This window comes from Ischnura elegans, chromosome X (genome assembly GCF_921293095.1).
Source record: "Ischnura elegans chromosome X, ioIscEleg1.1, whole genome shotgun sequence".
Taxonomy (NCBI): domain Eukaryota; kingdom Metazoa; phylum Arthropoda; class Insecta; order Odonata; family Coenagrionidae; genus Ischnura; species Ischnura elegans.
This window is the reverse complement of record NC_060259.1, coordinates 40,135,709-40,150,749: the sequence shown is the minus strand read 5'-3', so window position 1 is coordinate 40,150,749 and position 15,041 is coordinate 40,135,709. Positions and strand designations below refer to the sequence as shown.

The following is a 15,041-nucleotide window of genomic DNA, read 5'->3' as shown; positions in this document are numbered from 1 at the left end:
TACTCATTCATAACAATTAACAATTCTGGAAAACTAACAATTCTGCAAAGAAAAACAATGTTATAGGAAGCAATGAATTCCATGTGAAACGGTAAAATATAAATTTCAGTTCCCAACTTGCTCCTAAGTCATAGGATAACTTTTTAATCTCCACTTTTTTAGAGGTTTCCAATCAAAGAAACCTCAATGGTAACTTAAAAATGACCACCTGACTTCATCATCAATGGCATGATATATGCAATACCTGTCAATTTAGCCACTTATTCAATTCGTCCCACCTTCCCATTGCAGGCCCAGCTACTACCTACTCAGATTGCAATGATAGGGGGATAGTTAACTCTGAAAACAGCTAAAGATACCAATGAAAGTGATGCAATAAGTTAAGCAGTAATAGCTTTAGCTATTACTATGGGGGGCTATATGAGCTGTTTGCTTCAGTGAACCCCAATTACTATTACAAAAAAATGGTGTGCATGAGAATTAATTATTTCCAAAGAACAATAAGAAAAGGTTGCACCGAATTTGCCTCTAGATGACAAGTAAAATGCTAAAACATTAAAGTACTTAAAAGATGAAATATTTTCACCTCTACATAGAGATTTAACTTGCCTATCAGGCGATATAGTCACACTCCTTTACAATAAACTTCTTTGGACTACAAAAAATTTGTTGTACAGAGGTTTTTGCTGCGTAGAAGGTAACCATTTCCAGTGTACTATCGTTTTCAATAGTATGTAGACATCCATAAGTCCCACTTTTCAGATGGCGCTGGGCTGGTGAAAACTTAGAAGGTTAGCACATTAAGCAACCTACATCATTTGCCTTCACAGCACCAAGAGCCGATGGTGATGGTCATGGACACAACTGGGCAACTGAAGCTGGATTCAAACTCCAGGGGCAAAAGCCCTTACAGAATTAAGATTAGCAGGTGGAATGCACAGAGGAATCTCCCATCCATACCCACATTGGAAGTTGGAGTGTTTACTTTCGGGCTTTTTTGACGAGGTTTTTCCCCCTTCATAATCATATCTTGACTCACTGTTTACGACCAAATAATATGTGGCTCTGTAGCCGAGTAGGTCTATTCTGTGTGCCATAGTTGCGATGACGTTCTGGGAGTGTTCGAGTCCAAAGTAATCACACTTTTTTCATATTTTTAAAAGAGACATTATTTACATCAACATAATCTATGCAGATGACTCAAATTTAAGTTAATAATAAATTTTTTAATGAATTAAGTTACATATCCTTTGTGCCATCATTACCAAGTAGATTTTTTAAACCAACTGCTTAAACAATCAGAAGTCATGCATGTATTTATGTTTGACTATTGATTTGCAGGTAAATTTCTTAAAATATTTAAGTAATTAGGTTTCCTCCGTTTTCCAATCACCAGAGGTCATTGCTTCTGTGGCCCATCTGTGCTGCAGCAAAGAAGGACAGTGATGTGTTCTTTTGCCTTCTCCCCCATTTGCATTCGTCCGATTTAACAGTGACTGTAGGTATTTCTGGTAGCAGCCATGGCACTCTCATTCACGTTGAATATTTTTTTCAGAGGAAACTTCTCCATTTTTCCCTTTAGTTTGCCACTCTGCCACTGAGCAATGGAATCTGCCAGTGCGGACAGCTCTTTACCCTATATTTCTTAGCATATAATGTTGAGTCGGGAGTAAAACTTTTCTAGCCGCCCCTACAACACACAGAACCAGTCCTTGGCTTTTTGGTAGATAAGAGGGCCAGTAATGGCAATATTCAAACTCCTAATTTGCAAAAACCATTTAAAAGTAGCTTCGACTTTGCCATAAGTTGTGGCTTGTAATCTCATTTTAGCTGGATTTAGAGAATTGTAGAAAGTGCATAATTCTATTTATTTTCCTTTTCCAATATTGTGATGAGCGATGATGGTGATATACCATATTTCTTGGCAATTTCCACATTCTTTATAGCATTGCTCACATCTTTAAAAATTGCAATTTTCTCCTCAACAGTAAATTGCTTTCTTTTCGGTGGCATTCTTGAGATGCCAGCTCATCGGCAAATCATGGTAAGGACCTCAAAAATAATCCATAAAGCACATTCTGATGAATCATTACTGTTACCTTAATACCATTTTATTCCCTCTAGTGCCAATTCTGTTGAATTATAATGCAATTTACAACTCTGCCAACTGTTGACCCTCGAGTAGTTTTGTCTGATACAGTGTGAGTAGAGATATCTGCGAAAACCTTTGTCTCCGGTCAACAATGTTGTTTGATATAAGTAACAAAATCTGGATCAATTATGTCAGTAATCTACAAGCATTATCGCCTACTTTAGTCAAAAATCATGTCAGTGATAAACACAACTAAAATCCATTATTTCATTCTTAAGAGGTAGATGATAGACTTGGGACTAAAATATTATTTCATTACACAACAATTTTTTGCAGTAAAGAGGTTCATCATAAGGTGGATGGAAATGAATGATTCTTATGGGAGGAAAATGAGACCCTAATTTTTTCCATGGTAGGGATGACATTTTCATAAATCATATCTATAGAGATTTCTTATAAAGAGAACTTTATTTAGAATTAATATTTTGCTAGCACACACCCCGAAGTAGAGATGACATTAAAGATATAAAACTTGTAATGTTTGACAAATTTTAACATGAAATTACTGCAGGTGAGGAGAGACAATGTCTTACTACTTGTATCCCAGACACTTACCTCACATGATGATAAATTCCATAAGACACCAGTAACAAGTTCCTTAACCTCTGCATCAGGAGACTTCCTTAACAGATTTATTAGTGCAGGGATACCCCCAGCATTTTTGATTGCTCTCTTGTTCTCATCATTCTGCCTTCCATATGACAAATTCCTGATTTATGAAAGTACAAGTTTTTATCAAATGAACTAGGATTAGATTGACAAGCATTGTAGTTCTATTATTTCATACGTAAGGATCACTTCATGAAGAAAAACTTATAAATGATCAGTGATATAGTCATTCGTACCTTAAAGCTCCACAGGCATTGCGGTAAACATCTGGGACCTCATGACTTAGAAGTTTAACTAATGGAGGTATCCCTCCCAAAGACCTTGTTTTTTGCTTGTTGGGATCATCCATATAACATAAATGCTGAAGGTAAGCAGCAGCATTTGCTTTAACTACATTATTGGGGTTGGTCAAGAACCCAATCACTTCTGTAAGGTTAGGATCTCTCCACCGCATACCTGTAACCACACAGTATACATTAGCATGACTCAAAATAGAAGGAAGCACTGTAAAAGTAATTTGATAAACATGCATTGGAAGTTGCCACAAAACAGTCATAAAAATTTCCACATGCAGCTCATTCTCAAAGTTAAATTTAAGAGGAAATTCCATGCTTTGATGAGGCAAGCAGAATTTCATGACGATATCATATGAACATGAAAGTTTAGCATGCAACATTTCAAAATTAAAGATACACAAGTAATAATTCTCAGGCAATTACTCGAAAGTTAACCATTTAAACAATTTTATGCAATATGTCCAAAACACAAGTTTTCCCTTTCACTTTCATGAAAAAGGGAAAACAATTAATCTCATTAAATTGGATGGATACCTAAAAAACTTCCTTAATTGGTGCAAAGGTCCATTTGACAGCATAAAAGAAAAAAATATAATGCTGTAAAAAGCTGGGCTGTTAATTATTCACTCCATTTCTACATACATGGTACATCTTAAAATCTTGTTTAAAAAAAAACTCGAGATCATTATTTGAAATCTAAAAGCCATTCAAAGGATGATCGACCCCTGAATTTGCGAATGGTAAAATTGTTTTAAAAATTTATAGAAGTTACTTTAAAAAGTATTCACATAAAATACACAACAATGAATTATACAAGGGCTTTTTCTAATCATAGAGAGTAATTAAAATGTGCTCTGAGCAATATTTGCTGAGCATCAGAGAAAACAATTGATACATAATAAGTGACTTCATTAATATCTATTATGATCACATAAGGTAATTAACAGCAATCTTACCAGAAATACCAATGATACACTCATTCCCGAAAAACAAAACAAGGAAAATCTTGATTCGTTATCTCTTGCATGAAGCTCATCCCCAAAAAATATTTATATTTTCTCCAGAATGTAATAAAACTAACGTGAGGGTTGATTAGCAAAATAAACCAGATATAAAAATGAAATCATTGAGACCATGGCTGCCAAATGTTACTCTGATAGAAAATGCAATGGACTGACATGAATGTCAATCCTTCCGTGATACTTTGGGGAATTAGGCATTACTTTCATCCAATGTTAAACATGAACAAATTTCAATAATAGTATTTCACAAAACAGCCGCTACCTTGAGCACTCTAGCATTTACTGTAAGCAAAGTAAGAGCATGGCCATTTACATGAAAATGAAAAAATCTATGTTCCCTAAAAATTTGCAACCCAGGAAAGCAAATGATGCATAAGGATATGTTTAATTCCATTAGTCACACACGTTGCATAGCATGGAACTACCTTCCAAAAAATATAATTATAACTTCTAAAATTCCACTTTCCAACCATTAAATTTTTAAAAATTAGTCAAAAGTGTATTCGATTAAAAAAAGCTTAGATTGAAATTGAAGCTTATCCATGATAAACATACAAAAGGAAATCTCTCACTCAGTTCATATGCATGAGCCAACTAGGCACACATTACAGAACCACTATGTGAAAGCACTTGATAGCCAATGACTTAATTATCTAAGGCACAAAAATATTATTAGAAGATGCAATTGCATAACTATATTAGATTAGCTACATAAATTGGAGTGAAACAATTTGAAATATTTTGAGCATGCATGTGCTTCACCACTTACAGTTTGAAAGTCTCTTAATATAACTTTCCATAATTTAAGCATGAGATAAACAGCAGAAATTCACATCTTCCATGACAAAAATTTTCCTTTCATTATGTTAACAGCAGCGTAAGTTTTACATTAATAGCAGAGTAAGTACATACACTTTGAGTGAAAAATATTTAAAGTAGTTTGGTGGTTTTCAATTTTAAAACACAAAAAGACTATGGTAGAACTCATGCACGCCTCATTACCCTGAACAAATAGTGCATTTACTTGATTATGAGCCAACTTATTCTTATTTTCCTCAAATAACAAACAGAGAAAATATATGTACTTAGGTCTGAAGCACAGAATGTGATTTAATTCTTACAAATCTTTTATGTGTGTTGACGAATTTTAATGCGGACATTTTCCAGAAAATACATGCATTTTTATTGAAAATCAGTCTCACAAGCATAAGAGGTACTCTAAGCAGCATAATCCATGATTTCCGGTCTATTCGGCTAGTTACAGATTGAATGAACTATCCATTGTCATCATAATGCTAAGAGCAGACAATATTGTTCTGATTTTGGGTGAAACAAGCAGCATGCAAAATTTTTGCACCAGCAAATTTTTGAAAATGAAATTAGTTTCCCTGAAGAAAGATATTGGAATAAGAATTATAATTTACATAGGAAGAAATTATTTCAATCACACTATTGCAGCTAAGTAACTCTTGCTATTGGGTGCATTCAGCTGAAGAAGCTGTTCGCTAGGAGCTGATCTGTAAGAATTCTTGCTCTCTGCTAGGGATGCTAAAGGAAGGCAGTGCAATTGGAAAAACTATGACATATTTTGTCACTATTCTACTTAGGTAGGCACTTCTGAGACCACATGGGGCAAAAAGAACTCTCTAACTTCATCACATAAATAAAATCCATTATATCCCCTCCTCACATTCAATAAAATGATATTATTTCTCCATTTCTCAAGTATACTGCAAAGCTCATGAGTGTCTACTGAATATGCATATCTATTAATTAACATTCCAGATTAATTTCACCAGGTCAAAGGAGACTAACGTGGAGTTTTGAAGGGTCAGGGCTTTTTTTCAGGCAACTTGGCGATTGCAGCAAAATGCCAATTACCCAATTTTGGGTGAACATTCTTTGAATTATCTGTTCCCATTATTTTAAACACCCTATGCACCTTATACTTCTTCTTTTCTGACTCTTCCCATCCTATCTATTTTGCCAGAATAAAAGCTTTTGTAGCATTTTGCCATCACAAAAGATTTTCTGTAACAGTGAGTAAAAATACCCTTACGAAAACATTGCATCACAGATAAGTCTCATGAATCATACCCTCTAATTGTGTGCTCAGGGCGAGAAAATTTTAATTGATTCTAGGGCTGTTTTCGATTTGCAAGACTGCATCATAGAGGGGGACCTTCATCAAGTTCCCTGATTCTTGTACCTTTCTTGGTCCGATATGCCAAACCCATGCATATCCTGAATACTATTTGCAGACTGAGGACAAGGACACCAAAGCTAAAGGGAACGCATGCCTCTCATTCGACCAGTCTTTTTTTGCAATGCACTGCTTGATTAAAACTTATGCTATCATGTTGAAATTTTCAGGTTAACACTAGAAGGACCAGACCCATCATTTTAATGGGTAACCTCCGCTAACTTAGTCATACAACCTGGAATATTTTTTTTGGCATATTTATTTTTTCTAACTTTTATTTATTTCTTATGGTACGTATTCTGTAAAAATATAATTTCATTTTTTCACATAGAAATAGAGTTACACTAACCGTCTACCTTAAAATATCAACACCCGTCAAGATGACGGGTTGAGCATTTCTAATTTAATTGTGATGCCAACGCTTATGTAACGGCAATTTTCTATCACTACACAATATTACGTCCGGCCATTCTGATGTTTTAGTTAGCACATTTATGCATTTAACATCCCTTGTTACATTATAAATAGAAATCTGCAGCATTATACTGCCGTACTGAGCGGAGTGTGGTAGGCCAGGGCAAGGGAAGCAGAAGCTATGTGACCACTGTTCATTTTAAATTTTGATAGTAAAATGATTTGTAAAAAATTAATTAAGAGAACTGATAAATAAAGGAAAGGATTATATTTAATGAAGTTATCAATTAATTTTAACATTAACGAAGACATTTAAAATAATTACTACCAGTCAAAATGACGGGCAATAGTCCTTCTAGGTAGCCATACCACCCCAGTCCTTTTAGCATGGTATATGGAGTAGACAACTAGTCAAAATTTGCCTATATCTCAAATTTGAAAATTTTTCCTCATCATTTTCTCGGATGAAAACTGGCAATTGTTGAAAAAGGTCTAAATACTTTAAAAAATTTCAGGGTAATAACAAAAGTAAGTCGGTAGTGGGTCATCAAAAAAGACAAAATATGGCTGATGGAGAGGGAGGGATGAATCTTGATAAATGGTAACACATCTAAACTTAATCTGGGCTCTACATAGCTTAACTTCCATGATCTTATGTGAACTGATGTGTCAATGAGGCTAGGAAATGACGTTCTTGCCTTTTTAGTTATCAAGTCCACAGGGAATACATCAAAGTTTGTGTTTAGGATTGATGGAAAGGTTGGGATGATGGTTAATTTTTATGGATTTGTTGCTTAAATTAAGACACTTTACAGAATATTAGCTGGCAATTGAGTGATGCATAGGGCAAAATCCTTCTTTATGGATGTAACGAAATCCCGTTTATAACAAAATAGAGCAATGGTCCCTTGAAATTTGTCATGAGCTTGACAACCTTATTAAGAAAATGCTACCTAGTGTGACTCTCTTTATTTACAAGCCTAACCATCTGCCTGAAGGCAAATTTTTACTTAAAATTGCAATGAAATTAGAGTACATCTGATGTAAGTTAAATATCTGAAAATAGTATCCGTTCTCTACTCTTCCATGCCTTGATTTTTTAAACACATTTCTCCACAATAGGTCACAAAAACTCATAAATGCCTCCACTGATTTTCCACAACTTAGAACAGCTGAATGCACCTCATTGATGTTAAAAAGTAACCACAGTTTACTGACTGCTTAAATAGAACTTGATCTCTACGAGTATCAAATGAATTTATAAATTTTCTTGCGCAAGTGAAAATAAAATACATGTTCAAAGAGCAAAAGCCCTTGCACAGAGGTGATGCTCCTGCTTTCAAATTTTCATTAATTCTTTTGGCTTAAAAAATTCAGATTTTCAGAATCTATTAAAACATTTATACAACACTGACACAAAGAAAAGACTAATCAGAGCAGAATTTCTATTAAGCATGAGATTTACAGCATGTGGAAGCTGGCCACCATTAAAGAGAATTACTTTCCACTGCATGAATGCTTATGTCAAAGTGACTTTGTTCCCACTTCTCAGTTTGGCTAATTTTCGATTATTGCTCTCATCTTTTGGATTGGTAAAAGATATTTTGATGCAGTTGCCTATTTGGACCTAATAATACAGTTTGCTGATATTAGAAAACGCATTACTTTTAGAAACTGTTCAGAAAGAGTCATTGTTCTCCTACATATGAATGATAACGACACTCGATATTGCACATCCAAAATATAATATTTGTTTTCAGTTATTTTATTCACTTGACCCTTTATACTTTGGCCAATTAAATAGACTGTGCAACAGATTTTCATTTTTTATGACCCAATTTCTTTCTTCATACCTCATTATTTCAACTTGAAAGAGCTATCTAAACACAAAGACGGTAATTTAGATGCCTGCACGAGGGATGGTCTCACAGGGTAAGAGGATATCCCCCAACTGGACAGTACAAATAATGAAATTTTACAGCCCTCATCTCTATAATTGCCCGGTGCCATATTCATCCGATATTATGGAGGTTTAAAGTTCTTCCATTTCTCAAATAGATGGCTGTTGATTAAGCTATGTCGGCTTACAATCAAGCATATACAGTATTTGGGTATAAATAATTTAAAATTTGACCTTCTCATTTCAATTTAGTCACAAAATATGCAAAATGATAGGTTGAGATGCCATTAAAAATTTTTCACACAGGTTCATAACTCTTTAACGCAAATATTCTGAACCAGTTTAAGGCAAAGTTAAATACGAGAATGTTAATCATAAGAATAAAATGATCTAAGAAATACTGTACATTACATGGGACATTTCGAATAAAAGGGGGAAGGGGGGAGAGGATAGAGAGAAACCAACCCCTACTGTCATCACCGAGTAGGGGAGAATGGTTAGCTGCATGCAGTGGAAGATGGTCTGTTGGTTCGTCTTCCTCCTCATACATAGATCTTGGTGCAGATGTGTTTTCTTCATAGTTTCGAGGGTGTCTATCATTGGTGACATAGGCACCTGGGACTGACCCATATGGAGAAGGGGAAGTGTATCCGTAAACTATCTTTTGGTCATCTACACACAAAAAAAGCAGATAAAGCATGCAAAAAAATATTAAGCTTCAATACTAGAATGACATAAAGCATTAAACTAAACATTAACACTTTTTTTCACTGAATTTGCTACCCAAGATAAAGAAACTGTGATTTTAATCACTTTATTAGGCTGGTGATTCCTTAAAGAAATTTATGTGCATACTCTAATGGGAACTTTATGCAAACAGCAACTATTTCACTATTGATCAACATCATTTCAATAAGTGCCCATATAAAAGACATACAACAGTATAGATTCAGGAGCATGATACCAATGTGAGAATGAAGCCTACACAAACTTTTTAATAACGATATTAACAGCTTAAAATTTCAAGAATGTACCTCTAATTTATTCATAGATTTCAAATTAAAGGAAATATTCTAGCAGACAAGGCTCAAAGCTATTTACAAATGTACATGATAGCTCACCATGAGGAAGTTGTGCTGATTCGCCAGTTTCATCAATAGTCCATGGATGAGTAAGATGAGCTGAAAAGATTAATTCCAAAAAAGATGTGAACTCACAATGACACACAATTCATTAGGTTCAGCATCATCACATTCATAACACACAACATTATTTCACTTCATTCACTAAGGGAACACAATGAGCTTGTTCAAGTCGCCATGGCATTGTCATAAAAAAACTTTAAATAATTCGCTCAGGAATGACTCATCTGTAAAAATTACTATTATTCAGCAATAAATTATTGAAATTCATGGTTAGAATAAGAGGATGCAGAGGAATTAAAATCGTATTTAATCCATTTGTTGATAAATCTTGATTAGAAGGGCCTGCATACAACAATCTGAGAAAATCAATGATTTAATTAATGAGGAGAAGAATTCTGTTCAGGTATTGATTTATCTACTTGGTTGGCATTATGCCAAGAAGCCTAGAGGTGACATGCCAAAGATCAATAGCATTTTACTGGAACAAAAATACCCAAAGCATACCTTCAATAATGAAGAAAAGAATCTCATTAGTTCCTACTCAATGGGTGGTGATTCTGCAAGTGGCAAGCCAACACCAGATTACAAACTTTTTTCTGGAGAGCATATATAATTGCAACTATTTTGCTTCCAATCATAAAATATGATTCACTTTAATTTCATAATACAGTCATCCTCATCAATGCTTTAAAGAAGCTGCAACAGAATTCAACAGCAAACCAAAAGAATCAGAGATCAATTATTTTTACTTTTCAAAATAGTACCCACAGCTATTTGAGCTACAAAGTTTGATGCCATCACTTTACCAACAAATATATTCACCCCCTCATGCAAGGTTACTTAAAGGGAACTGATAAAATTTCTGAGATGGCATAATAACTGCTTAAAAGCTCTAAGCCTAGGCCTCTTGCATGTTTGGCTCTAACTGCAAGCCTACAATGTACAGCCTCTCACCACTTCGTGCTCAGCATAGTTACATAAGAGCATTTTGAAATTAAGTAACAGGTTCATGCTTTTATCACTATGGCTGTATCCCAGCCCTTTTACAAGCATTTAAATCAATAGGGTACCTCACCACAGATTATTACCAAAAGAAACAAAGTATCCCCATTTTTACTTTGAGCTCTTCAATAATGACCTCTTGAAGGGCCATTTTTGGAATATATGAATAAATTACTCAAAGCTCCAAGGAACGACTTTGGCACACTTTCTTTTTCGTAGGTTGCAGATCTATTCCACGGGGAAAACTTGGTAAGAAAAGGAATAGTCTACTTAGCATGCAATTATGGAGGATATTACCACCAAGTTTTCCCAATATCAAAAACCAGATCCACCACCATTTAAAACTAAATGCAAAACATTTTACTAGTTGTTAAATTGCAAGTTTATGCCATTTTCAGAGACCCAATTTATCAAACCTTGGTGAATGGATTAATGAGACTTTTTCACCAGCTAAATACAAAAACATATAGTCCTCCTATTTTTATTATGCAACCACAAGATTCCCTTAATTACTCTAGGTGAAAAACACAAATGATATTAAAACCATATACATCAGCGACTTGGGAACAGATACTTTCCTCCAACACATTATTCAGGTGCTCTAATTATGAAATAATGTGATAAATGACTTCATGTTACACCATTTTCCAATGTGAATAGCCTCAGGGATCCATTAAAAAATCACATGGCCCACTTTATCAGCATTTCTGTACTCCATATCAGGTTTAGCATTCGCTAATCAGGTGATCCTCCACTCTCCAGACCAGCATTTAATGTTACCACAGTTTCAACAATATGGGGTAGTACGTTATCTCTCATCACAAGTGACAACTCTAATGATATTAATATTACCATAACGATCACCTGGAGCACCAGGGGATGGAGTAACACGATAATGATCTTGGCGGGGTGGCAACAGGCTAGTGTCCAATTCGTCATAGCCAGACTGTGGGTAGGGAGCACCTTTACTGAGGTAATCTGAAGTAAAACAAACATATTTACCTTTTTAAATGCTCCTTGAGTCTCAGGATCACAATTATATTTTAAAATGAGCATGAAATATTTGTAAATATAAGCTGAACACAAACAACGTAGCAATGAGAATAATTCTACTATTTTGTTAGGGGTAGATATTAGTGGTCTTATGCAATAAAGTCAAGCCTAATCTCAGAAAAAATCTCGTACACCTATCTCACTGCACTAAAACCTGCTGACGTTCAGGGGTAGCATCACTGCTTCTAGTGTCATGAAATTATTAACGGCAATGGAAGAAAAGCAGAATATTTATGAAAAATGGAATTCTACTCATTATTGAAAAAGATTATTTTTTCCCTATTATACAAGAGAAACTCTAACATTGGAATCATGGATATGACCTAAACTTAACTTCAAATACTCTATTCGAGAACAGGATAAGTAAAATGGCTAAGTTTCTACATAAGACGTAGCTAAGGAGAGAGAAAATTTGACTTCAATGATGAAGAAATAATTTAATTTGGTATTATTCAATGCAATCTTCTTTAAAAAAACGAGATAGGATAGGATAAAGTAAATCTACATCAGACTTATTGAAGGAAATTTCCATAGCATCATAGAAAAATCTGAAAAAAATTAGGTATTTCAAAGAAAAATCTATGGCTTCAGTTTTAACTAACTTTTCCTGAAAGTCTAATAGCAATGCCAAATGAGTTAGAAATAAAGGCAAATTAGTTCCCTGCGGCATATCAACTTCCAAACATTCAATTAAAAACAGCTGTTAGAATATATCTCACCTTCTCATTAAGTATTATATTTTTGCAATTGGTGCATTGGACAAAAAGTCAAGAAAACATAACAAATTTACCGAGAGCAACAATGAAAGTTAAAATTAAATAACGCAGTGACCAAGTAAAATATATTTAAAAAATAATGAAAACACATAAATTTTTAAATATGAATACTTCAGATGAAGTTATCCCTGATTCATTCAGCTGGTGAAAAGATCGAAAAGTGTTAATTATATCCATGCTTTAATAATTCATCCAACCAATTCATAGCTCAACATGCAAAAGCAGTATGGATTATAATGAAGTAAAAGGTCTTTATATTGGTAGACCATAGCTCCTCCATATATTACATGAGTAAGTTTAAGGAAAAAACGCTAAGACATAATTAGTACAACAATTATCTATTCATTTAGAAACTAGTGATTTCACCATGCATATTCCAACCAAAAATATGGATTAAACTTATCCAATAAATGAAAATATCGAACAATTCCTAGAGAAATATCACTATTCTAGAATGATTTCTGCAACTTTGGGGCCCTGAATAAATTAATTTTAGAACACACAACAAACAAGAAAAATTTTACCCTATACTTCCACCAAATTGGGCGATTTCAATGGAACATCACTTGGAGAAACCTGAGCCCTCAATCACATCCAAAATGGATAGTTATTTTTAAGAAATAAGAATGGAAACAAATATAAGGACAAGAATTATCATAAAATTGCACAGAATATTAATAAACTATGAAGATTGGCATATTTTTGCGAATGTTGCTTCACAAAAATATTCCCAAAAATGAGGAGGAAGAAGCTCCACAAATTTAGCATGTTTACCAAGACTGGACTAGATAGGAAAAAGCTTTAATCATTTACACATACAACCTTCTTTGATAGCAATTTTTCTGAAATAGTATACTAAATTTCTCAGGTGCAAGTCACACCACATATATCTCTGGCTGGGACTTGTTGGTTACCACACTGCCATGTTTTTGATAGGACTGGATAGGTGGACAAAAGTACTGGATAAGTGGTACACTACACACACATTTATCCTTACTTGGAACAAGTCTCTTCCATTCACAAAAAATGATGGACCTGATCTAACACTAAGAGAATAAAAAAGAGCACTTATGATAAGACTCTACACAAATGCCAAGAAACAATAACAATAGATCAACACAATGACACCAGATTGTATACTGAATGACACGTGCTAGGATGTTCTTCGCTCACAATGTGATGGTAAGTCGACAGGTTTTCTACTTCAACCTCTCTTAATCATTCATTGCACAATATCATGAATGATGATCACACAAGAAGGTGTGCTCTGTAATAGGCCCAGAATACGTCAGTAGGCTCTGCAGATGGGGGAGGGGAAGAACAGAGAGAAGGAAATATACTTGACGCCACTAAAAGCACATTTCTTGCATCTACTTTTTCCAGGAAAACTTGAACCCTGGAAACCTTAGGCCCAGTGCAAAAACAATGTAAAAGGGTCCCAATTTAGAGAGGAGTGAGGATAATCCCAACTCAGAGGCCCACAAAGGGTCGGCTACTTCGCTGACACCAATCCTTGAGAGGGTGAAAGACATACCTGCCCGGTGGATTTACATGGCAAGGGTAATAGTACCAAATAAAAATACAGTGATACCTCAAGACACGAGTTTAATTCATTCTGTAACCTAGCTAACATATCAATTTGCTCATACCTCATAGCAATTTCCCCCATTGAAATGCCATTAATCAGTTCCAGCCCCTATAATACTACCCCAATTCTTTTATTACGTATTTTTGATTTAAAAAATGTATTTATAAGTGACAAATATGAATTGTACAGAAATGCTTTGCAAAGATGCTTTGACTGCGAGGTAAACACACACACTGGTGGGATACGTGGGATAATGCGAGATGCACAAGGCTCAGGTGCAGTACATTGATGGCTGGTGGGCCGTGTGCAGCACAGTATCCAGCTGTTCCTCATATCACATATTTTGCTTGTATATCAAAGTGAAACTTAGCTCGCTCGACAGCTCGTATCTCAAATATCTCGTATGTCAGGGCACCCATATCACAAGGTACCACTTTATTACCTTTGTCAATACAAGTAACTCATGATTTTATCACAATGGAGGCCAGAGAGGGACTGAATTTCCAAGGCCCTATGCCTCACCTGTAATCATCTTATTGGCTACAAGAAAGTCATGAGCCGAGAAATTTTCCCTACATTCACCCCTACTTGATTCGGTCCCACCCTTTCACCCACTTAAGTATTGGAACTAAATATAAAAACTGATGCTCAATACCATTGACCTCAAAGCCCAATTCCCTTAGGCTACATAATTAATTTTGTGCAGCCCATCATACAGCAATATTTAATAGATAATAATCTGCCATCATCAATTTAATTGCCCTGAATCCAATTTCCTGTTAGCCAAAAGAACTTAATTTTCAATCCAACCTCAGAACACTACAACTAATCTCCGTGTCTATCATAACACCTGCTGAAAAAACAATCCAAAGCTTTTAAAG

At 34.9% G+C, this 15,041-nt stretch overlaps 1 protein-coding gene across 16 annotated transcripts in view; it reads right to left on the bottom strand.

The window, feature by feature from the left end:
* LOC124171771 (catenin delta-2-like) overlaps nt 1-15,041 on the bottom strand; it is a 229,484-nt gene that overhangs the window by 28,254 nt on the left and 186,189 nt on the right. For 13 of the 16 annotated variants that reach the window (XM_046551086.1, XM_046551090.1, XM_046551092.1 and 10 more), the window contains 5 exons: nt 11,596-11,721; nt 9,718-9,777; nt 9,062-9,268; nt 2,998-3,217; nt 2,708-2,861 (listed from right to left, as the gene is read on the bottom strand). In XM_046551086.1, coding sequence (XP_046407042.1) covers nt 2,708-2,861; nt 2,998-3,217; nt 9,062-9,268; nt 9,718-9,777; nt 11,596-11,721 — 767 coding nt within the window. The remainder of the gene's footprint in view (nt 1-2,707; nt 2,862-2,997; nt 3,218-9,061; nt 9,269-9,717; nt 9,778-11,595; nt 11,722-15,041) is intronic. The other 3 variants (XM_046551089.1, XM_046551091.1, XM_046551093.1) reach the window with 3 other exon arrangements.